Below are 26,424 nucleotides of genomic sequence, written 5' to 3' on the forward strand. Positions count from 1 at the left end.
ACTTCAAAATTTCACTTTAAATGCTCCTACATTTACTCTGAATTTCAGCAATTTTCACACAATTTGAAAAATGGTACAAAGCAGCAGTATGAGCTATCACAGCTGAAGCCAAGCACCTTGAAAACACAGTCTTGGTCCTCAAACAATATATTTGCCTGCTGGTGAGTGATGCTCCATGAGAATAACTTATTTTGACATTGCTATTAATGCCCTCTCCAACCTTCCCCCAACACAGCACCCCCTTAGTGGTGTCAGTGTAGTCTGTAGAAGGAACAGATTCAGCTTTTAAAAAACATCCTACCAACTTACAGACCCCACAAAGCAGTGTAACAAGTGAGAACAACTGAACAGGGCAATATTTCTTAAGACTGCTGTCCTGAAACCAAAGTATAAAATGGTGCAAATCAATACAGAATTTAGGAAAACTAACTGAATACATTTCAAATGAAAAGGGATTTTTTTGTTGTTGTTTTCAATTTTAGTACATGCACACACATTCCACATTGCATCATGACAGGCAGCAGTTGCTTTTCCAAGTGCTTCAAATGCTACGCAGCCTAATACCTTTTCCCCTTTCTTCAAGGAGCCTTACTGACATGTCTAAAAAAAAAAAAAAACCCACCAAAAACCCAAAACCACTGCAGAACTCATTACACTGCAACATCTACTAGCATCACTGTAAGTTCAGAGAACTTGTTTGCCAGTTTTAAAAATCTAATTGTTTGAGTTTTTGAAGCTTGTAGGAAAAGACATACAAGATATAGAAGTTTCATACACATTTCTAGCAGCTCAGATGACATTTTCTTGATCCGCTAAAATGAATACTGTAACAGCTATTATAGGGCAAAACCAATCATAATCAGCTTGAGAAAGGTTCACATTCTTTTGAGAACTTGAAAGACAAGCAATCTCTCACTCCAACAACTTCTATCAGCAGCATGCCAGAAGTGGTTTAATCTTTCTTGAGGTTGAAAAGGAAAGGAGATACAGTTTAAGACAACATGTACATTTTCTAGAAATAATCATTACAAGCTATCATTGCTAACCAAGCTACAAGTGAGAGCATTTCAGACTATACCAAAATTTGACTTTTAAAATAGTTGTTCCATTAGGGGAAAGAGAAAACACACCCCCCACCAAAACAACCCCTCCCCAAAACACAACACACTTTCATGACAGCAAGACTGTTTCCTTTTATCCTTTTATTAAAAGGAGCAGAACCTAAGTTCTATAATAAAGGCATTTAAAATGTAAATTCATGGAAATAATAGCTGTGAGGTAGTCATATTTTAACATCCTTGTCATGTTTTCTTTTCCTCCTTTGCCTATGTGCTTCTTTGATTTTCCCTGCATTATCTGTGGTATAGTATACAAGCAATTCCTCCTCTAGCTAAAGAGCTTTAAATATTATCTGATGCTGTCCAGCTAGGGTCCATAATTTGTCTAACTTTCCTCAAAATGAGTAATGCCTATTAACACAAAATAGCACCACTGAACTCTACAAGATTAATCACTTGAACTGGCACTACTAATTACTGAGATTCTGGTATTGTATCCCTAGTGTTAGGATGCAAGGAACATTAAAACGCAAACATTTCTTTGACCAAAGACTCAGAATACTGTCATAATTACCTGCTACCTAATGTTGTTACATAAATATCATCTCAGGAACAGCAATTCTGATCCTCTGCTCTCCAGAGTTCCTCTTACATAAGAGGACAGGCAAAGTGCTTTATTTCTTGCCCCCTTCTCTTCCTGTACAGTCCAGGGTCAGTGCCTTTTCTTTAGATGCTTTTATTTGAAACAGTTCAGCAAAAGGTGAAAGAGGACACCATACTCATCCTGTTGCGGACACCTGAAGTAGCCTAAAAGAGAGGGTTTGGGTACAGCACAACCAGCCTTTTTTCCCCTCTTTCAAAAAAGCCTGCTTGAAACTGGAAGGTAGGAGGCAATCTTCAGGCACCTAAGCCTAAATTAGAACCTTCCTGTCTTTCCCTCACCCTTTCTGAATATACTCAAGAGACTGGTAGAAAAAACATACATACCTTACATATAATGAGAGAAAGAGACAGTGTACAGAACTTAATTTTCAGTTAACTATTCACCTGCGTTTGTCAATTTACCCTATCCTACCTTGTCACATTATGTCCTCCCTTTACTCTGCTCTTGCATTGCTGTCCTCTTCCAACCAACTCTATCCTGTGGTGTAATTTGCTTCCCCCCCCCCCCCTTCTTCACTGATGAACGTGCTTCCAAGAAGAGACCAAACATCAACAGAAATTATAAATACTATCAAGACTAGAATTGGAAGAACTCTAGATCTAAAACAATAGGGCAAGGCAAATTAAGCTACAGAATAAAGATGCTGTTAATATGATGTATACAGAAAGGGAATATTCAGTATTTGCTGTTGAAGAGCATTTGTGCTCTTTTAGATACTTAATTCTGTTACTCAAAACAGAATTCCTGCTTTTGTAAGTCCCTCTTTCAAAAATGTGTCATATAAGCCTTCCTCCCCCTGCTTCAAGCAATTTTGTTTATATATTATATATAAAAAACCCAATAAAATTAAAACAGTATTATTTGATAAAAGGTATTCTTGAATAAGAAACCATACGTTACATACACTGTACTTTGTTCAATTGAAAAAACAAACAAACAAACAAATCCCAAACCAACAACACTAAACAAAGACAGGAATGCATGAGACTGCACAAAACAGTTATAGGAGCATCACAGGACCATGGAAAAAAAGAAGCAAAAGTGATGGATAAAGCAATAATGATGACCTCTTCAGTCCTGTTGAAGTGAGACTACTTCTCTACCATGCAAACAAATCACTGCAGTGATGACAAAGTTAACTGACAATGCTAACCTGCAGTAGTAGGCATGCAGGAATATATACTAAGAATGAATAGCACGCTCTCAGGATGGGATTTCTACATGAAGAAGTATAGTTTCATGTATGTTGGCAAACCAACGTAAAGTCTACAGACAGCATCTTCCAGGATATGTAGTAAAGAAGCTTCTCACACCCCTAGCCCTTGAGTCAAGTAGTTGCATTTGTACAGCAGCATATGTCAAATCTGATTTGGTATGAAAGTTTGACACAACTAAGAAGTTAGTCTGTATTACATTTTATAGACACTGTCTCTGGATATTCTCAATATATTCAAGAGCAATTTAAGAGAGATCCACAAAAGCAATATTTATTTTCAAACTATTTTGCAAGAAAAGCAAGATAGCTTACTGAGAGTATCAAAAGAGACAACTGTTGCATGTTTGCACCTGTTAATTTTTCAAACCCCAATAAATATCTATAGAATAAAATAAGAGTATGCTTTGGGGAGATGACAGGAGAAGACAGACTTAAAGAAAAACATCACTGACAAACATTAAAAGCAAGCATTCTGTCACAGAGTCACTAGTTCTTTTCAGTAGTCTTAGGTTTAGCTTCACTAGCTTACCTCTTAAAACAAGGCCCCCCTGATCAGAACACACAAACTAGGAACAGCCAGCTAATTTATACAAGGCACTAGGAAGAGAAACTTCAAGACAGAAAGCTACACAAGCCATGCTGCAAAAGCACTGTTAGAGCATTTAGACTCCTGTATAAGGTCTAGGTTGATAAAGGACTCAAGAGAGGACAATTTATCACTGCTGATTTAGAGGGCAGTCGTTACATTAAACTGCCTTATCAATCCTCCAATTTAAAAACAACAGGAAACAGAATATCAATTTGAGCAAAATAAAAGTTTAACCCATTAAAAACAGAAAAGATTAACTTCTACAAGGTCTTTGAAAAGCATCTGAGATGACAGTTCACCGTTATTTTAATAAACCAGAAGTCCAAGGAAGGTCATGCATTTGAATATGAAAAGCCCCTTCCAGAATGAACTAGAAATTGTCCAGAAATTGACACTAAATGCCAAACTCTTAAAACTGAAAGTTCATAGGTAAGTTTATTTAGGTAAATACAATGCAAGTGGGCTTTTTTTCTTTTTTTTTTTTTTTAATTAAACTGAACTACTCAATCTGATTTAGATGTGTAAAAGAGATTAATCTTATTCACCACCACTAACATAAAGCAACGGGAACAAAGAGTATAAAGTTCAGGCTACCAAGAAGTGTTATTTCCCATCCTCATCTATTCTGAAGCACGAACTCAATTCCCTTTTCCTGACTTAGGCTGACAACTCAAATTCATTTCTTGCCAATTAAAAATAAAGTAGGATGGTGATACACAAAGACAAAACTAAAACACCTTCCTCCCCCCAACCCCCTTCTTCTCAGGCTCACTTTCACTCCTTCATTCTCAACTTTCTACCTCCTCCCCCCACCCCCGGAGGGGCAGAGAATGTGGAATGGGGGGTTGCAGTCAGTTCATAACAGCTCATCTGCTGCTCCTTCCTCCTCACACTTTTCCCCTGCTCCAACGTGGGGTCCCTCCCACAGGATAGTCCTTCAAGAACTGCTCCAGCATAGGTCCTCTCCACGGGGTACAGTCCTTCAGGAATGGACTGCTCTAGTGTGGGTCCCCCAGGGGCTGCAGTTCCTGAGAGAAAACCTACTCCTGCGTGGGCTCCTCTCCAAAGGCCGCAGTTCCTGCCAGGAGCCTGCTCCAGCATGTGCTCTCTACAGGCTGCAGCTTCCTTCAGGGCACATCCACCTGATCTGGCTTGGGGCCCTCCACAGGCTGCAGGGTGGATATCTGCTCCACTGTGGTCTTCTCCACAGGCTGCAGGGGAATCTCTGCTCCGGCGCCTGGAGCACCTCCTCCCCCTCCTTCTTCCCTGACCTTGGTGTCTGCAGAGTTGTTTCTCTCACATTTTTCCCCCTCATTCCTCCCTCTGTCTCACATACACTCTGCTGCACAGCGTTTTACCCTTTCTTAAATGTTATCACAGAGGTGCCACCAGCTTCACTGATTGGCTCATGTTTGGCCAGTGGCAGGCCCATTTTGGAGCCAGCTGGAACTGGCTTTGTCCAGCACAGGGGCAGCCCCTGGTCTCTTCTGATGGAGGCCGCCCCTGCAGTCTCCTCACTACCAAAACCTTGCCACATAAACCCAATACAACTCTCTCTATACATACACATTTTTTCCTTTTTTTTCCCTAATTTGTATTACCCACTTCTACCAAAAAGAAACCAATAGATGAGAATACTTCTGTAATTATGCTTGGGGAATCTTTGTTTTAACTCCCACTTAGGTTTCTTGAAAGCAGGAACTTAGAATAGTGGCTTTCAATTTATCTTTTTAATCTTCTGTGCAAGGTATGAGTTTATACAGCAAATTCAAGCCTGCTGACATGCTGACAAAGAGCTGGCTTTACTTAACTATCTTTTGTGGTCCAGAGACTATTAAATCAACAAAGCAAATTAAATTCACAGAAATTACAGTCTTGTATTAACATCAGCTTTCAAGAACATAAACAATGGTAAGGGACCTTGGTACAAGAAGCCACTTTCTGCTTACTGGAAAAAGGAAGTACAATGCACCCCAGCCAGCTACTTTCCAGATAAGCTTTACTGAACACACCCTTTTTTACCTACAGAGAAATAAGGTCTGCTGAAGTGCCCCATGTCTTGTTCTACAGGAAACATAGGAAGAGCAGAGAGATGGGAAACCAGATTGCTATTCAATTGGCACCAATGTTTCACTTCTGCATTCCCTGTTCTACCTGGAGCTTGTGTTGCAGTTCAGCTATAACTGCCCTTCCTTGCTCATTAAGCTTTCTTAATGCTAGGTGACTAATATGTATTTACTCCTATTCAAGTTTGCAACAGAATGCTTTCAAGAACACTACACAAAAATGCTTTTCTTAAATGAGTCAGTTTCTCAGAGCATTGCTATAGTTTTTGTGCTTATACTTACTTGCTATCCAGATAATGTTTATCTGTGATATTTCACCTAGAACTACTGAAAACATTCCAGAACAGTGATTTCAAGTAAATAAAAAAATGGAGAGTAGACTCCACTGTAATTATTACACAGAAATTCTAACATCAAGCAGCAAGATTAGATTATAGTGTTTATGTCAGTCTACAACCTTCATCATGCTTGGCACTAGCACAGATTTATAGCTTCAGAGGTTGCTAACATGGCCAAGGAAAGTCCAAATAGTGCAACAACAAGTTATTAAACCATGAAAATACAAGAGATTCGCTTCTACTTGTGGCCAAACAGAACTTCAGGCTCAGCACCTGCAGCAATGGAAAGATTTCTGGTCATCTACCAGCCTGATGAAGAGACTCAACAGTGGAAAGGAACACAGGAGCATGGCAAATTGGCCATTTCTTTCCCACATGCTTAAGAAATGCTTCTTCACAGCCAGTCACAGGGAATAGAAGACAGATACAATTCCTTACCACAGCACTAGCCAGCGTATACAATCTAAGGTTTCCAGTTAGCCCCTTCTCCAGCCCTCCTATTGCTGAGAATACTACAGGCTTTCCACAACTTCTGCAATTCACGGTAAGAGTTTCTTTAAAACAATATAAAGCAGTATGCATGAGGCTGTGTATTTCTGTAAAGCCAGCCCTGATCCACTGCTTCTCTTTACTTTCCAAAGTAGTGATGGTGGCTCCCCTAGATCTGGCTATATTTACTTGTGATCAGGACTGTCACCCCAGAGCAACAACCATGGAAGCTTACACAGACATCAAAGAGGGAAAAATGGCCTTGCTACATTTGTAAAGTGTCATATTTTTAGTGACATACTTTTCAAAGATTCATTGTCATTATTACCAACTGTATCACCAATGCTGCTGCCTAGATTTGTCACTGTATCTGCCTTCATCTCTCCTTTTCTACCTACTTTTGAAAGTCTGACTTTCTCTGCAGTTTCTTCCCAGCAGCAATTCTCAATTACTTTCTCAACTTGTTTTGCTTCTCTTCCTAGCATTCTGAATGGAACAGGATCACTAAAAGCCTAGTAATGATAATTTGCCATCAATAGTAACTATTTTGTTACTGATTTTATTTACATTCTGTAGAATTCATATTTCCAGACCATTTGAAGACTAAATGTAGCTTCACTTCCCTGGTTACAGTTAGATATCTGTCTGCAGTCACAGCTAGCTTAAGGAATTTTCCTCCTAGTGAAAATCATTTAGAGTCTGGAAAACTTGAAGAAGAAGGGAGGGGAACGACGACACGACACCAACAAACAAAAACAAACCACAAAAACAACAGGGGCGAGTCATACTAAGGTACCCCATAAGCATCAAACACCTTTCACAATAATTATTTTAATAATGAAAATAGGCTGGACAGAAAAAGGGCTCAATTCTTTAATATTGGAAGCCTTCACCCTTCATTTACAAAAACAGAGTTTCCCGATAGCAAATGACAAGCATACAAATAGGTTTTCTGAGATCTGTCTGTGAATTAGGCTACAGGGTTAATGACTGATACAAGCCTAGGGGAAAAAAGTTTAACATTTTAAAACTTTTTTAAAGCTTTAAAATGTGCTCAGCAGCACATTTAAGATGCAGAACAAAGTCCCACTTCACAGGCAACTATCATGTTTTAAGTAATTTGCATCTTCCTGATATTTACTTATAATAAAGTTGTCTGGAAGTTTTTTTGATATTTAGTTGGTTTAGTCTTATGAGAATTGCTACAGCTTTTGAATAACTTTGATATACTGGTATTTACAAGTGGTCTTAGTTTGATACGCAGTATTATTCCTACATTATCTTTAGCTAGGTGACTCTTTTCAAGTAGTAAAAAACTTCATAAATACAAAGTCATCAGAGTTGTCCCCGATAAGTTAATGTTTACTGGAGGTCTTATTTATAACTCTCTAAAAGTTCAGAAGACCAGCTTTGTTCACACTGGTTTATTTTGTTCATGTTCCTCTACTCAACTGACAAGGCTTGTTTTGGGTTTGGTTGGGGTTGGTTTTTTTGTTTTGTTTTGTTTTGTTTTTTTTTTTAATATAAGTAATCAGGAATATTTTGCCACTTACTAGAAGAAACCCAAAATTTGTTTGCTAACTAGACAAGTAGCATCTTTACTGGAAGCAGAAATCTAACAAAAACAAACAAAAAAAGCTTACAAATTATTCACAAGATTCAAAGTTTACTGACTTTCTAGAATATTTCTAGGTATAATATGGAAGCTTGACATAAAAAAAATACACAAAAGTTGTTAAAGTTTCTTTAGTTTTACTGCTCATAGGTTTCCTAGAGATTTGCACCTAATATCACCTAAACACTTCTCTCTTCCCGCTTCTTCCCACCCCATTACTCACTACGCTACATGCAAGCTTAATGGCCAGCATATGCTGAATGATCAGCTGTCCATTATGTTGTTCTTGGATTTCTTCACTTGGGGCAATAATTTAGATCTATCCCCTCTACCCAACTGGCTGTTTCCATAAAGCCGACAGAACTCCATTTTCTTTATGAACTCTGACTGATGGAATTAACTAACAGGTTCAACAGGCTGTGATCAGAAAGAGGAGACAGACAGCATGATCACAACCACTTCTATTTGTAAGTTTGCCTTGCCTTCTTAAATCTACAGCATTCATCATATTCCCAGTTTTAGAAATATTAACTTCCTAGTGCAGTAGATACTTGTTGAACTTAGCAGTGTTCTAGAATAAGAATTTAATTCCACCCCTACAAGTTCACTGTTATCCTCATCTTGCAGCAGGGAAGTTCTAACCAGGCTTTTCCAACCAAGTGAACCATCTACACATCCTAGAACACCAGCAATCAACGTTAGAGGGGTGGATTATTTATTTTTTTTTAATTAAGGGAAAACTGGACTTTCACTTTGCAAAACAAACATGAAGTTAACACTTTCCATTATACTGCTTTGACAACTCAACAAAAAAAAGGAAGCCTCACTAGAATTAACAGTCCACTGTTTCAACTTCAGAGATAGCCTAGTTCGGGGTTTATACAGCACATATTATGCATGCATGCCCTGCACTTCATAGACACAAGTTTTACTTTAACATTTCAATCTAATCTGTTTCAGCTTTTGACACTTCAGATAACTTTTGAGGAAAAAGAGTAATGGATGCTGATAGAGCTTAAATAGTATTAAAACTGTATTATGTAAGGTATATACATATGATTGTTACAGTTATTAAATGAAGCTAACTGATTCTAACAAGCAGATTAAGCATCTGTAAAAAAGCATGGCTGGTCCTCCTAAATAATGGTCTACTTGCTCACCAGGAAGCTTTGGCACAAAGTTAAACCATAAACTGGTTCTAATAAACAAAATACAGGAAACTACGTAGCCAAGGACTGAAAGTGCTTACCTTGACTCTCCACTACTGTTTCTTATAATGTCTTCATCACTGTGCCCATTCATTGTAAATATTAAGAAGTTTAAAAGATAAATAGAAGTCCACTCAGGTTAGAAGGCAGATGTCAAGAATCTACTTCTTGGTACTCTGTTTTCCAGGTGACTTGTTTACTCAACTGTTCTCTACAGGTATTGAAGATTTTTCCCAAATTACCTAAAGTAGTAAACGAAAATGTTGACATAATTTGAAATATTTGATGGTTGCAACTGAAAGATACTGAAAATAACCTGTCCTGTCACAACAACACTGAAAGGGAGTATCTATCACATTTGACATCTTTTTAACTGAAAAATAGCTTTTGGTATGCCATAGTACTGTCTTAAGAACAACCAGATCTAACTTTTAAAGGAAAACAGCCTCCCCAAACACATAAATATAAATTATGGATATTAATGCTCCAAGATCTGATTAGCAAAATTATTTCATGCACAAAAGAAACATATCAGAAGCATTTCCAGACACAGGCACAATGTTTACATCCAGTTGGGGGTAGAGGCAGGAAAATAAAGACTGTCCCATTTTAAGAAATTGGCTCAATTACATCAAGCTAACAAGATCCCACAGATGGAGTGATCGTTATTTCATATACATGAACATCTTCAATCAGATCTCTGCCGTGTCAGATGCACCTAGAAAAAGTTTAGGCTCACTTTAAATGGAGTGCAAGTATGAACTCACTGATAATCAGCTAAAGAGCAGCACCTCTCACAGATTTAGTGGTGTGAAAGCGATTAGGGGCTCGCCTGCAGGTTGCCTGCCTCGAGGTGCTCTCCTCTAATACAGCCCGACCTACAGCTCATGATGGAGGCGGGGGCCACATCGTTCCGGGATGGAAAAAGCCCTGCGCTCAGGCACCATCTCAGACACCAGGGCCACTCCAGCCAGCAAACAAAGGCGATGACGGAAGAAAAGTGATAGGAAAGAGCCCTGTAACCCCAGAGAAGCCGCGAAGCGAGGCTGGGGCCCCCGCGGCGGCAGCGAGCCGGGCAGCTTGGAGGTTCCTCGCGGATCGGCCGCTGCTGCCCAACGAGGCCAAGCTCCGCTCTGTCTGCCCTCCCGCGCCCAGGGTACGAACACCCTGCCGCCTCCAGGACCGGCACTCCCCGGGCCCCAGGAAACATCTTTAGCGGCCACGAAACTCGCTCCTTGTCGCCCACTCCCTGCTCCGCGACGATCCTCCCCGACCACCCGCATCGCGCTCTCGCGGCCTCCCGTGACCGACCGCTCCCAAGGCGCTCCCGGGGAGAGCCCAGGCCAGGGCTGCCTCCCTACCTCCCGCGGGTTCACCTCCCGCCTCCGGAGACGGCCCTCTGCTGGTGTCGCGACCCGCACAGGCGCCGCTCCTGGCCAAGGCTCCCTGGCAGTATTGCCAAGGCGGCCGCTGTCCTCCGTGCTCGCTTCTCCCAGCGCCCCCCCATGGCCAGAGAAGAGCGAAGGCCGCACTCCTGCCTCCCAGCCGGTTCGTCACAGGCTCCCCCCGCAGGAGCCAGCGAAAGAGGCTCAACCCCGGCTGCCCGCCTCAGCTCTCAGTTCCCTCACTCCCTCTTCGGAAAACAGCGAGCGGGCCCAGGAGCCCAGCCCCATGCTGGGCATCCAACCCCTTCTTCTCAACGCCAGTCGCCTCCCCATCCATCTTCGAAAGCGACAGCCACCGCGCAACTCCGGACCAGGGAAAGGAGCCATGGCGGGCCTCTGCCTACCTGCGTGCGTGGGTGCGCCCGGCCCGGCCTCTCTAGGGCTGCCCTGGTCCGAGGCGGCGCTACACCCCACGAAGAAGTCTGTGCTGCAACCTAGAGTCGGAGGCTGCTCCTGCGGCCGCCACAGGGCCTGGGCCGCCGGCTCCTTACCAGCCCCACGCGGCGGGCTCGCCTGCAGCCCCCACCGGCTTGAACAATAGGGCCCCAAACTGGGCAGGGAGAAGCCTGGGGAGTAGGTGCTGTGTTGCTCCGCCGCCGTTTCTTAAGTCCTCCCGACCACCGCCATCACGCTGCCACTCTGCTCAACCTCCTCCCTTAGTCGGATGGAAACCCTGGGCGTGATGTCAGTCCTGCGCCCTGGGACAGAGCGGGGAGGAGGAGGAGCAACAGCCGGGAGGGGACAGCGCCGCCGGGCCATGGCGGCAGGAAGGGCCGCTTGGAGGGGGTGGCGGAACCAAAGCGGCCTCCTTGCCGCGCCGGATACTGAGGGGACCGGGGGCAGCAGGCGCCCGCCCGCCGCAGCAGCGAACGGGCCCTGGGGCCGGTGCTGGTGCCGCTCCTGGTGCCCGCTGCAGCTCCTGTGTGAGGGGGCAGGGCGCGGCCTGGCCTGAGGGGCACCCATGACCCGCGCAGCGTGGCAGGGAACCTGGCCTAGACCACACGTTACTGTTTAGTGTGGTGGGGGATTTTTTTGTTTCAGATTTTCCTGTCTAAAATCAGAGCCTCCTAACAAGCACGTATGCGTTTCTTAGTCTTCCTATGTGGTTACAAGTGGCATTAGGGCATATTTAGGGCTGCACAGAGGACACTTGCCTCCATGAGGAAGGCATCCCCCAGCTGGAGGCAGAGCACTCCTTTCTTCCTCTTGATATCTAACTCGAGTTGTTTCGAAGTGATTAATGAGAAAGCTGTTTGTTTAAGGTGGCTCATGTTCAGAAAAAAAATAATCATGTAAATCATGCTACTGCTGGAGTCTACATGTTCCCAGAGTGGCAAAAGAAAGTAGTGGCTGCTGAGTGACTGCATGACTGCGCTCTGAGCAACACAATTACACAGCCAAATGTGTTGGAAAGAGGAAGTTATTTACCTGCTTTCTCCTCTTTGGATGCCCACATATGCAATTACACTCCATCATGCTAAGGAGGATTGTGGGGTCATTACTGACCAGGATGTAGTACCAGACTTGGAATTTTCTTCAGCACCCTGCAAGAGTAAAAGAGGTTGAGATTAACATGAAAACACAGTTTGCTCATGAAGGAAGGAAAGGCTTGAAAGAAGAGAGTCATTGTATGGGTATACCAGAGCAAGGTGGCTACAGTAGCTGTCAAATCAGTTCATACTTGAAGAGTTGTGTTGGCCAGGAGCCAGCATCTGAGCCACAGTCAGTCAGCTAGAGATGTTGGCCTAGAGTTTATCTCATGGCTGCCCCCCCCAGGGTGAGCAAAGCTGGGCAGCCAAGGCACCTGCCACTCCCTCAGCAGGGCTGCAGGGGTTTCCTGCGGCTGCTCCTTCAGCCCATCAAGTGTTGGGATCAGCTGTTACACACAGCAACTCCATCTCCATTTTGGAACCAGACTGAAGCAGCAGAGGCTAGGTGAGGCACTTCCACTAGTCCATCTCTCAAGCACCATAGGAAAATACCTCAAAATCTCAGGAGTTAAAGACAGAGAGAATAAATGCTTTTTTCCCCTTAGAGTTAAAAAAAATGCATAAGAAGGTGTTCAGACAAGAAAACAGCTTCAAAGCCTACAAAAAAGCTGTATTAGACTATGTTCCTTCCTGAAGCACTTAAGTTTGCATAAGTCAGCTTAAGGGAGAATACTTCATTGTGATAGACAAAGATGCCACAAGATCAATACACTTTAAACTCAAGAATGTCACAATGAAAATAACTGCTTTAAATTAAATTAAAATTGAAAATTTTAATTTAAATTAAGGTAATTAACACTGAAACACTTTACCAAGGTGTACTGGGTGTAGCTGGGATGGAGTTAATTTTCTTCATAGCAGCCCGCATGGCACTGTCTTTTGGATTTGTGGCTAAAAGTGTTGATAACACACCAGTATTTTGGGTATTGCTGAAAAGTGCTTGCACAGCATCAAGGCTTTCTCTTTTTCCCACTCTGCCCTTGCAGCAAGTAGGCTGGGGGTGGGCATGAAGCTGGGAGGGGACACAACCTGGACAGCTGACCTGAATTGGCCAAAGGAATATTCCATGCCATACGATCTCATGCTCAGCAATAAAAACTGGGGGGAGGGGGTTTTGGGGGAGGTAGCCATTGCTCAGAGACTGGCTGGGCATCAATCCGTTTGTGGGAGGTGGTGAGTGATTGTCTTTGCATCACTTGTTTTGTGTTTTTGTTTTCTTTCATTTCCTTCTTTCCTTTACTTATTAAACTATCTTTATCTTGATCCAGAGTGGGGCTCGAAGGGTTGAGATAACGACAGACCTGAACAGAGCGTGTTAAAACAAATTCGTGATAAGCATTCATTATATTAGTTTATTAGTCGCTGGTCACGATGTTGATTCATTTGCTTTCAGAGTTGTTGTGCTTGTTCTCAGAGTTGTGTTATGTAACACCTTATTTGCCGTATACACTCCCTATGGTGCTGTTTATCACCTCTGGGAGTTAGATTAAAGTTATCATTTTGCTGTACTGTCTAACACTGGCTTATGGTATGATAAAATTATTGGTCATGAGATTGTATTCAGCACTGTCGTCATCCCCATAATTCAGAAGCCATCTCTCGGAAAATATTAATAATTACACTTTTTACCTCTTCTCCTCGGAGAACCAATCTATGGGGTGTGCTGGTTTTGGCTGGGATAGAGTTTGTTTTCTTCACAGTAGCTGGTATGGGGCTATGTTTTGGATTTGTGCTGAAAACAGTGTTGATATAACACAGGGATGTTTTGGTTATTGCTGAGCAGTGCTTACACAGAGTCAAGGCCTTTTCTGCTTCTCACCCCACCCCACCAGCGAGTAGGCTGGGGGTGTACAAGAATTTGGGAGGGGACACAGCCGGGACAGCTGATGCCAACTGACCAAAGGGATATTCCACACCATATGACATCGTGGTCAGCAGTAAAAAGCTGGGGGGAAGAAGGAAGGGGGGATGTTCGCAGTAATGGCGTTTGTCTTCCCAAGTAACCGTTACGCATGATGGAGCCCTGCTTTCCTGGAGATGGCTGAACACCTGCCTGCCCATGGGAAGTAGTGAATGAATTCCTTGTTTTGCTTTGCTTGCGTGCGTGGCTTTTGCTTTCCCTATTAAACTGTCTTTATCTCAACCCACGAGTTTTCTCACTTTTACCCTTCTGATTCTCTCCCCCACCCCTCTGTGGGGGGACTGAGTGAGCAGCTGGGTGGGGCTTAGGGAATTAGCCGTGCTGGAGGTGGTTTATGGTGACCCGGACAACGAGCAGTTATCCAAAGATCCAGATGAAGTCCGGTGCACGCGACCCATGTGGCGGAAGTTGGTACAGAGCGCACCAGCATCGTATGCCAACTCAGTGGCAATACTGAACTGGAAAGATGGAGAGGGACCAACAGTGGATGAAGCGGCTAGTCACCTCCGGGAATATGAAGAAAGTATCTCTTCCTCCCTCATCTCAGCTGTGGAGAAACTGTCCCGGAAGGTCCAGCAACTCAAAGAGGATATGTCCTGCTCCCCACCTGTACGGACCAGTATCTCAGCCATTAGGAGTCAGCGTTCTTCTGCTCAAGAGAGAGGATATAGTGGATACACACCACGGGGCACCCTATGGTTTTACCTGTGTGACCACAGAGAGGACATGAGGAAGTGGGATGGAAAACCTACCTCCACCCTAGAGGCACGGGTACGTGAGTTGCAAGGAAAAACAATCGCCAAAGGGGGTTCTTCCAGGAAAATTGCTGCTCCAGTTTCCAGTGGACAGTTCCCCAGACAGAGTAGAAGGGCTGATCTTATTCCTGATTTTAATGAAGGAGCTCCTGACTCATATTTACAAGAAACAGGTAACGAATACTATGACAAGGACTAGAGGGGCCCTGCCTCCAGCCAGGTGGAGGAAAGGGACAACGGGGTTTACTGGACTGTATGGATTCGATGGCCTGGCACATCAGACCCACAGGAGTATAAGGCTCTAGTGGACACCGGTGCACAGTGTACCCTAATGCCATCAAGCTATATAGGGGCAGAACCCATCTGTATTTGTGGAGTGACAGGGGGATCCCAACAACTGACTGTATTGGAGGCCGAAGTGAGCCTAACTGGGAATGAGTGGCAGAAGCACCCCATTGTGACTGGCCCAGAGGCTCCGTGCATCCTTGGCATAGACTACCTCAGGAGAGGGTATTTCAAGGACCCAAAAGGGTACCGGTGGGCTTTTGGTATAGCTGCCTTGGAGATGGAGGAAATGAAACAGCTGTCCACCTTGCCCGGTCTCTCAGAGGACCCTTCTGTTGTGGGGTTGCTGAGGGTCGAAGAACAACAGGTGCCAGTTGCTACCACAACAGTGCACCGGAGGCAATATCGCACCAACCGAGACTCCCTGATTCCCATCCATGAGCTGATTCATCGACTGGAGAGCCAAGGAGTGATCAGTAAGACTCGTTCACCCTTCAATAGTCCCATATGGCCAGCACGAAAGTCTAATGGAGAGTGGAGACTAACAGTAGACTATCGTAGCCTGAATGAAGTCATGCCACCGCTGAGTGCTGCCCTACCGGACATGCTAGAACTTCAATATGAACTGGAGTCAAAGGCAGGCAAGTGGTGTGCCACAAGTGATATCGCTAACACGTTCTTCTCAATCCCTTTGGCAGCAGAGTGCAGGCCACAGTTTGCTTTCACTTGGAGGGGCATCCAGTACACTTGGAATTGACTGCCCCAGGGGTGGAAACACAGCCCCACCATTTGCCATGGACTGATCCAGACGGCACTGGAACAGGGGGAAGCTCCAGAACATCTGCAATACATTGACGACATTATCGTGTGGGGCAGTACAGCAGAAGAAGTTTTTGAGAAAGGGAAGAAAATAGTCCAAATCCTTCTAAAAGCTGGTTTTGCCATAAAACAAAGTAAGGTCAAGGGACCTGCACAGGAGATCCAGTTTTTAGGAATAAAATGGCAAGATGGATGTCGTCAGATCCCAATGGATGTGATCAACAAAATAACAGCCATGTCTCCACCAACTAGCAAAAAGGAAACACAAGCTTTCTTAGGCGTTGTGGGTTTTTGGAGGATGCATATTCCAAATTGCAGTCTGATCGTAAGCCCTCTCTATCGAGTGACCCGGAAGAAGAACGATGTCAAATGGGGCCCTGAGCAACGCCAAGCCTTTGAACAAATTAAACGGGAGATAGTTCATGCAGTAGCCCTTGGGCCAGTCCGGGCAGGGCAAGATGTGAAAAATGTGCTCTACAACACAGCCAGGGAGAATGGGCGTACCTGGAGCCTCTGGCAGAAAGCACCAGGGCAGACTCGAGGTCGAGCCTTAGGGTTTTGGAGTCGGGGATACAGAGGATCCGAGGCCCGCTATACTCCAAGTGAAAAAGAGATATTGGCAGCATATGAAGGGGTTCGAGCTGCTTTGGAAGTGGTTGGTACCGAAGCACAGCTCCTCCTGGCACCCCAACTGCTGATGCTGGGCTGGATGTTCAAAGGGAGGGTTCCCTCTACACATCATGCATCTGATGCTACGTGGAGTAAGTGGGTCGCACTGATCACACAACGGACTCTAATAGGAAACCCCAATTGCCCAGGGATCTTGGAAGTAATTATGGACTGGCCGGAAGGCAAAGATTTCGGAATATCGCCAGAGGAGGAGGTGACGCGTGCTGAGGAGGCCCCACTGTACAATAAACTACCAGAAAATGAGAAGCAGTATGCCCTGTTCACTGATGGGTCCTGTCGTATTGTAGGAAAGCTTCGGAGATGGAAGGTTGCTGTATGGAGTCCTATACAACAACTCGCAGAATCTGCTGAGGGAGAAGGTGAATCAGGTCAGTTTGCAGAAGTAAAGGCCGTCCAGCTGGCTTTAGACATTGCTGAATGAGGAAAGTGGCCAGTGCTCTATCTCTACACTGACTCATGGATGGTGGCCAATGCCCTGTGGGGGTGGTTGCAGGAATGGAAGCAGAGCAACTGGCAGCAGAGAGGCAAACCCATCTGGGCTGCAGCATTGTGGCAAGATATTGCTGCCTGGGTAGAGAACCTGGTTGTAAAAGTACATCACGTAGATGCTCACGTACCCAAGACTTGTGCCACTGAAGAACATCAAAACAACCAGCAGGTGGATCAGGCTGCTAAGATGGAAGTGGCTCAGGTGGATCTGGACTGGCAACATAAGGGTGAATTATTTATAGCTCGATGGGCCCATGACACCTCAGGCCATCAAGGGAGAGATGCAACATATAGATGGGCTCGTGATCGAGGGGTGGACTTGACCATGGACACTATTGCACAGGTTATCCATGAATGTGAAACATGTGCTGCAATCAAGCAAGCCAAGTGGCTAAAGCCTCTGTGGTATGGAGGGCAATGGCTGAAATATCAATATGGGGAGGCCTGGCAGATCGATTATATCACACTGCCACAAACCCACCAAGACAAGCGCCATGTGCTTACAATGGTGGAAGCAACCACCGGATGGCTGGAAACATATCCCGTGCCCCATGCCACCACCCAGAACACTATCCTGGGCCTTGAAAAGCAAGTCCTATGGCGACATGGCACCCTAGAAAGAATTGAGTCAGACAACGGGACTCATGTCCGAAACAACCTCATAGACACCTGGGCCAAAGAGCATGGCATTGAGTGGGTATATCACATCCCCTATCATGCACCAGCCTCCGGGAAAATCGAAGGATACAATGGACTGTTAATGCACTGTTAATCGAAGGATACAATGCACTGAGAGCAATGGGTGGTGGGACATTCAAACACTGGGATATGCATTTAGCAAAGGCCACCTGGTTAGTCAACACTAGGGGATCTGCCAATCGGGCTGGCCCTGCCCAATCAAAACTTTTACATCCTGTAGAGGGGGATAAAGTCCCTGTAGTGCACGTAAAAAATATGCTGTGGAAGACAGTCTGGGTTACTCCTGCCTCTGGCAAAGGCAAGCCCATTCGTGGGGTTGCTTTTGCTCAAGGACCTGGGTGCACTTGGTGGGTAATGCGGGAGGATGGGGAAGTCTGCTGTGTACCTCAAGGGGATGTGATTTGGGGTGAGAATAGCCAATGAATTAAATTGTATGATGTTAATTGCTATATAATACTGTATGTCATCACTTCTATGGTGGCTATATGCCATATCAACGGTATTTCAGTAAGGATCACCCAGATTAATGAAGAATGAACTTTGATGAAACCAATCAAAGTGCAGTGATGATAGAACCAGACAAGCACAGCGATAATGGAACCAGAACTGGCTTCAGCATGCAACAGTCCAACACCCCAGACCACGTCTCCTGCCCTGAAGGACTGTTATGACAGATGGAACCCAAATCCATGGACTAAATGAACCCAACGGACATTTTAGAGGGATAGCCCATAGACTAAGGGAATTATATCTGTGTGTATGTATTAAAAGGCAGGAAAAGCAGTGGTGATTAATTGGAATGTATTGGAAAGTGTGGGACCTGGGCATGACGTAGATGGTATAGAATAAGGGGTGGATACTGTCCTGGTTTTGGCTGGGATAGAGTTAATTTTCTTCCTAGTAGCTGGTATAGTGCTGTGCTTTGGATTTAGCATGAGAATAATGTTGATAACACGCTGATGTTTTAGTTGTTGCTAAGTGGTGTTTACACTGGTCAAGGACTTTTCAGCTTCCCCTGCTCTGCCAGGTGCACAAGAAGCTGGGAGGGGGCACAGCCAGGACAGCTGATCCAAACTGGCCAAAGGGCTATTCCATACCATATGATGTCATGCTCAGTATAGAAACTGGGGGGAGCTGGCCAGGGGGTAGCGATCGCTGCTCGGGGACTGGCTGGGTGTTGGTTGGTGGGTGGTGAGCGGTTGCATCACTTGTTTTTTTCCTTGGGATTTGTTCCTCTCCCTCTCTCTTTCTCTCTCTCTCTCTCATTGTTTTCCTTTTCCTTACAATTTCTAATTATTATTACTTTATTTTGTTCCAATTATTAGACTGTTCTTATCTCAACCCATGAGTTTTCCTACTTTTGCTCTTCTGATTCTCTCCCCCATCCTACCGGGAGTGGGGAGGGTGATCGAGTGGCTGTGTGGTGCTTGGTTGCTGACTGAGGCTAAACCATGACCCTTGCCCAGATGGGTTTACTGCTGTGCTGCCAGCTGGTCCATTTCCATTGCTGTAGCCACCCCCACAGGGCATTTGCCACCATGAGTCAGTATAGAGATAGAGTACTGGCCACTGGCAGTCTCTAGGGCCAACTAGATGGCTTTCACTTCTGGGCTTTACACTTCTTTTTTCACTTCACTTTTGACTCTTCTGATTCTCTCCCCCATCCCACTGGGGGAAGTGAGCGAGCGGCTGTGTGGTGCTTAGTTGCCAGCTGGAGTTAAACCACGACAGCTCGTAAAGGAGCAATTACAGCTGTTACTGTAATTATTAAAAAATGTATTCTTAATCCGTGTCTGTATTAGGAACCTGATAATTTAAGGTCTATGACTTTTATATCTAAAAAAGCCAAGAGGGTAGACATAGCAGCAGAGAGAGTTCTTGCTCTTTTAATTTGGAAATTGAATAAAACCTTTTCTCCTTCAGGACAGGTTGTGCTTTCTTGTGATGTTTATTGAGTACTTTATCCAGAAGTAAGTTATCCAGAAAAAAGTATATGGGTTCAGTAACAGCATCTAAGACAAGATACAGCTTATTTTGATTCTTGCCTACACCTTTGCAAATCAGTATCTTATTTCAAAACAGCACTTTGGTTTTAAAATCAATCAGGCTTTGAATGTTGTTTAGAAAAAGTTATTTTTAGAAAAAAAAAATCACCAAAGGACAAGTGCAGCTATATAGATCTTTCTTTTGTTTACAGGGTGAGATTAGTTAGCTTTGTTGCGGGTTCAGGCTGTGTCTGGCAGTCTCCAGATACTTAAAAGTAGGAAAACAAATAGGTGTTCTGGGAACAACTAAGAGGGTCTTTCTTCCTACAATTTTGTATTCTGTATACCACCATCTCTATCTCTGTTATTTTCCCTATGACTTTCCTCATGCTTCAACATCTCAAGTTGCTTTTCATGTCCATTAACTGCTGGCTGGACAAAAAGTATCATGTGCTGTGATAAGGGGAGGAAGGCAGGAGGAGGCTGATTTGGCTTTGTCAGATACCAGTTGAGCTCAAGCTAGAGCCATTTTTTTGAGTAGGGCATTCACTTAGGCCTCTTTTGACAACAACAGGCATTATATTTTTAGAGCCCCTGCCATTTTGATAGACTTGGTTGAACTTGATAGCTGATGAGAAGTTATTGAGGAAGAAGATGGAGAATTAAAAAATAAATAGACACAATGCAACCATGTACTTTTTTTTTTTTTCATTAGGAAGCTCTACTGGAAGAACAGTAATGGGTAGGAAAGAAGCTACCTCTTTTAAGGACTCTCTTATGGCTGACTGCAAAACACTCCTCAACATTTAGGTTTAAACTTATTTAAAACATCTATTGAACAGTCAAAAATTGTCAACTCTGACATGTAGACTTAAGCCATCATAAGTCTGTTTTAGAGAGTTGTTAGGGGATTTCTGGGATATGTTTCCTTCTTCAGGATATGCAATGCTAATGTCATACAGGGCTTGTTCACCTGGCCCCTTTATTGCTTTCCTTGTTTACATGCTGGTGTTTCATGAACCTGTAGTACTCTCTTTCCTGATCACTCCTCCTAGATTCAGCTAGCTGACCTGGTTGGTGGAGTGTTGGTCAGATGCATCTGGCAGATAGAGTACCACAGCAAAAGGTGTAGAACTGGGCAGCTGTTGGGTAGCATGCACCTTTACTTAAACAGGAGGCATTTTCATAGCTGCAGGCCCTCCTCTGTTGTGACACAGTGTTTCTGGGAAAATGTTCCTCATCTGATAAGCATTGACATTATGTGACCTAATGTATAAGATACTGTGGTGGGTTGACCCTGGCCAGCAGCTAAGCACCATACAGCTGCTTGCTCACTTCCTGCCCCCCCAGTCGGACCAGAGAGAGAATTGGAAGGGCAAAAGTGTTAAGGTTAAAAAGTTCAGTAAGTAAAGGAAAGAAGAAGAAGAAAAAAAAACCAAACCCAAAATAAAACAAGTGATGCAAAAGTAATCACTTGCAGAATCACAAAATCTCCCACAAGCAGATGCCCAGCCAGTCTGAGCAATGGCTACCTCCCCCAAAACCCCCTCCTCTCAGTTTTTATTGCTGAGCATGAGATCGTATGGTATGGAATATCCCTTTGGTCAATTTGAGCCAGCTATCCTGGCTGTATCCCTTCTCAGCTTCATGCCCACCCCCAGCCTACTTGATGGGGGGGCAGAGTGGGAAAAAGAGAAAGCCTTGATGCTGTGCAAGCACTGTTCAGCAATACCCAAAATACTGGTGTGTTATCAACACTTTTAGCCACAAATCCAAAACACAGTGCCATGTGGGCTTCTACAAAGAAAATTAACTCCATCCCAGCTACACCCAGTATAATCTCCACCACTTCTTCCATACCATTTGCATCATGCTCAGGTCCTACACTATCCAATACGTCCTCAAAACCACCATTCCCTTCCAGTCTGTATTGGGTTTGCATGGCAAGGTTCTCATAGCGGGGGGGCTACAGGGGTGGCTTCTGTGAAAAGCTGCTAGAAGCTTCCCCTATGTCTAATAGAGCCAGTGCCAGCCGGCTCCAAGATGGACCCGCGGCTGGCCAAGGCTGAGCCAATCAGCAACGGTGGTAGCACCTCTGTGATAACACATTTAAGAAGGGGAAAAAAAAAACCCGTGCAGCAGCAGCCAGAAGAGAGGAGTGAGAATATGTGAGAGAAACAACTCTGCAGACACCAAGGTCAGGGAAGAAGGAGGGGAGGAGGTGCTCCAGGCGCCAGAGCAGAGATTCCCCTGCAGCCTGTGCTGAAGACCGTGGTGAGGCAGGCTGTTCCCCTGCAGCCCATGGAGGTTAACAGTGGAGCAGATATCTACCTGCAGCCTGTGGAGGACCCCACGCTGGAGCAGGTGGATACACACGAAGGAGGCTGGGACCCTGTGGGAAGCCTGCGCTGGAGCAAGCTCCTGGCAGGACCTGTGGACCTGTGGAGAGAGAGGAGTCCATGCTGGAGCAGGTTTTCTGGCAGGACTTGTGACCCCATGGGGGACCCATGCTGGAGCGGTCTGTTCCGAAAGGACTGCAGCCCATGGAAAGGACCCACGCTGGAGCAGTTTGTGAAGAACTGTAGCCCATGGAAAGGACCCACGCTGGAGTGGTTCGTGAAGAACTGTAGCCCATGGGAAGGAACTACTTTGGAGAAGTTCGTGGAGGACTTGTCTCCTGTGGGATGGACCCCACGCTGGAGCGGTTCGTGAAGAACTGTAGCCCATGGGAAGGAACTACTTTGGAGAAGTTCGTGGAGGACTTGTCTCCTGTGGGATGGACCCCACGCTGGAGCGGTTCGTGAAGAACTGTAGCCCATGGGAAGGAACTACTTTGGAGAAGTTCGTGGAGGACTTGTCTCCTGTGGGATGGACCCCATGCTGGAGCAGGGGAAGAGTGTGAGGAGTCTTCCCCCTGAGGAGGAAGGAGTGGCAGAAACAATGTGTGATGAACTGACCGCAACCCCCATTCCTCGTCCCTCTGTGCTGCTTGGGGGGAGGAGGTAGAGAAAATCGGGAGTGAAGTTGAGCCCGGGAAGAAGGGAAGGGTGGGGGGAAGGTGTTTTAAGATTTTGGTTTTATTTCTCATTATCCTACTCTGACTTGATTGGCAATAAATTAATGTTCCCGAAGTCGAGTCATTTTTGCCCGTGATGGTAATTGCTGAGTGATCTCCCTGTCCTTATCTCGACCCATGAGCCTTTCATTATATTTTCTCTCCCCTGTCCAGCTAAGGAGGGGGAGTGATAGAGCGGCTTGGTGGGCACCTGGCGTCCAGCCATGGTCAAGCCACCACACTGTCCTTTAATATATACACAGATATCATTCCCTTAGTCTACAGGTCACCCTCAGCAAATGTCCACTGAGTTTATTTAGTCCATGACTTGGCTTCCATCTCTATGGTGAATGTTCAGGACAGCAGAGGCGGAGTGTTGTGTTGAGTTATTGGTTGTGAAAGGGTTAAATCCCTGACAATCCCTGACTAAGACCTTACTGTGATACATAGACTTGCATTTTTTTTTAGTTTCACTTGCATCCTTGTTCTCTTGTGTTTTCTTCCCCTGCAAAGATAGTTTTAGTTACCTGCTGAGCAGAGTTGATGGTGGGACATTTCCTGTAACTTCTTACCTGATAAGACTAAACAGGCCTTGAGCAAGCTCGTTAGGCTTCCTAATTAAATCACTGATAACAGGAACTCAGGAAGATTGTGCCAAAGATAAGCACCAAAGAACTAGTTTAAATCGACCCCCTTGTAACATTCCGAGGCCAAAGGACTGATGAGCTAACTCAATGACTATATATGGACAAAGGAAGCCCAAAGTTCAACTAGTGGACAACGTGAGGAAGACTATGGAAGACCACCGGGAGGGCGAAAGACCCTAACCCTAATTTTACTGCGCATGCTTGGACTATGTAAATGAATTCCGGGAACTCATCACCATAAGACTGCCCTTTTCAGGAAACCTGATGAATATGTATGATTTTTCTGTATATGAACTGATGTGTTGTGCTAACCTGGGGGAGCACTTGTGGCGGAGCGATCCCCAGTGCTGCCCAGCGCTGCAATAAAGAATACCTGCTTAATAGTCATCCCGACTATTGAGTCCTGATTTCAGCTTTTCACGGCAACAGTTGCCAAAGACAGCTCAGGTTAGGTTACTGCTGCACATGCCCAGTTTCTTGCAAGGCGCATCCTCCATTGGTTCAGGTGGTTCCTGCTGCATTACTTCCTATAACATGCAACTCAAATCATAGGTTATTTCCCCCCAAGGTTATATCTCCTTGAGGTACACACTGGGTTTCCCCATCCTCCTGCATTACCCACTGTGGTGGGTTGACCGTGGCTGGCAGCTAAGCCCCCACCCAGTCTCTACCCTTCTTTCCATACTATTTGCATCATGCTCAGGTCCTACAGTATTCAATACGTTGTCATCAACCATCACCACCCTCTTCCCCATCCTTTGACATACACACAGATATCATTCCCTTAGTCTATGGGCCATCCCCATTCAAAGGTCCATTCAGTTCGTTTAGTCCATAACATGAGCTTCATCTATTGTGATGGTCATTCAGGTGGTGTGTGAGATGGCGTGTTGCATTGGATTGTTGGACACCGAAACCAGCTCAGGTTGGATCACTGCTGCACTTGCCTGGTTCCTTATGAGGCTCATTCTCTATTGGTTCAGGTGACTTCCACTGTGGTACTTTTTACAGACAACTATGGCATCATATAACTCAAATCATGGGTTATTTTCCCCCAAGGTTAAAACTCCTTGAGGTGCACATGGGATTTCCCCATTCTCTCACATTACCCACTAAGTGTACCCAGGTCCTTGAGCAAAAGCAATCCCATGAATGGGTTTGCCTTTTGCTGAGGAAGGAGTAACCCATGCTGTCTTTCCAAGCCAGTTCCCTACATGCACCATGGGGACCTTATCTCCTTGCACAGTATGTAGGGGCTTTGTTTGGGCAGGGCCAGGTCAGTTAGCAGATCCTCTAGTGTTAACCAGCCAAGTGGCTTCTGCTAAATTTGCATCCCAAAGCTTGAATGTGCCAGCATCCATTGCTCTCAGCGTAGTCTTTAACAGTCCATTGTATCATTTAGTCTTCCCAGAGGCATGTGGGTGATGGGGAATGTGGTACACCCAATCAATGCCCTGTTCCTTGCCCCAGGTGTCTAAGAGATTGGTTTGGAAATGAGTCCTGTCATCTGACTCAATGCTTTCCGGGGTCCTGTGTCACCACAGAACTACTTTTTCAAGGCCCAGGATGGTATTCTGGGTGGTGGTATGGTTTACAGGTTATGTTTCCAGCCACCCGGTAGTCACTTCCACCATGGTAACCACAGGACACTTCCCTTGGCAGGTTCGTGGCTGTGGTCCTGTCACCGAAACTGGGAATAAACCTCGTAATACCAATGTAGTGTTAAAAGGCAGGCATTCTTTATTGCAGCGCTGGATGCACGGGGCATCGCTCCTCCTAGCATGCATACCACAGGTTGCATCAACCAAAACTTATATTCTTCAATTACATACATATGCATCAAATTTCCCGGAATGACCATACATATTCATTATATTTCCTGGAACTAATTATCATATGTACATAGTCGTTATGCATGTGCCCTTGAACTCTGAGGGGCTTCCGTGGGGGTCTCTGGTGGTCCTTGGTGGTCGTGCAGGTGTGTCCTTTAGTTGACCCCTTCCTATGGGCATGCGCAATCCCACCTTGCTGATGTAACCCATTTTCTTCTCCATGGTCCATGGTTTCTAACAATATGATTGATAATTGGCCACCCCTATTCCTATTCTAGTACAAACCAACTGTTCTAATGGGTCAACTAGTCCTTGACCTATTGCCAAGATGGGCTGGGGCTGTACTGGGAACATAGCAGCATTGTTCATCACCATGATTCGTTGTGCTCTATTCTATGTTAATTCCCTCACCTTGGTTACAAAAGTTACAAATTAATCACTTTGGTTACAGTCCAATATTGTTGATCTGCCAGGCCTCGCATATTGATATCCTGGATACCATCCTATATGCCAGAGAGGCTTTACTCGCTTGGCTCTCCTGATTATGGTGCATGTTTTGCATTCATGAATTACCTATGCAGTGGCTTCGGTGGTCAGGTCCACCCCTCAATCTCAAGCCCATCTGTACGTTGCATCTCTCCCTAGATGTCCCAACGTTGCATGGCCCCACTGAGCTATGAATAGCTCACACTTACATTCCGAGTTCAGATCCACCTGAGCCATTTCAATTCTAGCAGCCTGGTTGACCTGCTCGTTGTTTCAATGTTCTTAGGTGGCATAGCTCTTGGGCATGTGAGCATGTACATGACATATCTTTACAGCAATGTTTTCTACCTGGGCAGCGATGTCTTGCCACAGTGCAGCAGCCTTGATGGGTTTGCCTCTGCGCTGCCAGTTGGTCTGCTTCCATTGCTGTAGCCACCCCCACAGGGCATTTGCCACCATCCATGAGTCAGTAGACTGGCCACTTTTCTCGTTCAGCAATATCTAGGCACAACTAGATGGCTATCACTTCTGCAAACTGAATCAATTCTCCTTTTCCGTTGATAGTTTCTGCAACTTACCATGT

General features: G+C 45.0%; 1 protein-coding gene across 3 annotated transcripts in view; it reads right to left on the reverse strand.

Moving 5' to 3' along the window:
• LOC142403832 (chromodomain-helicase-DNA-binding protein 1-like) overlaps positions 1 to 11,387 on the reverse strand; it is a 64,387-nt gene extending 53,000 nt beyond the window's left edge. For 2 of the 3 annotated variants that reach the window (XM_075490134.1, XM_075490132.1), the window contains exons 1-2: positions 11,033 to 11,387; positions 9,285 to 9,485 (exon numbers count right to left, since the gene is read on the reverse strand). In XM_075490134.1, coding sequence (XP_075346249.1) covers positions 9,285 to 9,337 — 53 coding nt within the window. In that variant the 5' untranslated portion in view covers positions 9,338 to 9,485; positions 11,033 to 11,387. Of the gene's footprint in view, positions 1 to 9,284; positions 9,486 to 10,604; positions 10,709 to 11,032 lie in introns of those variants that run through there. The other variant, XM_075490133.1, reaches the window with a different exon arrangement.
• Positions 11,388 to 26,424: the final 15,037 nt, after the last annotated feature.

The sequence above is a fragment of the Mycteria americana genome, unplaced genomic scaffold (genome assembly GCF_035582795.1).
Source record: "Mycteria americana isolate JAX WOST 10 ecotype Jacksonville Zoo and Gardens unplaced genomic scaffold, USCA_MyAme_1.0 Scaffold_44, whole genome shotgun sequence".
In the NCBI taxonomy this organism is placed as follows: domain Eukaryota; kingdom Metazoa; phylum Chordata; class Aves; order Ciconiiformes; family Ciconiidae; genus Mycteria; species Mycteria americana.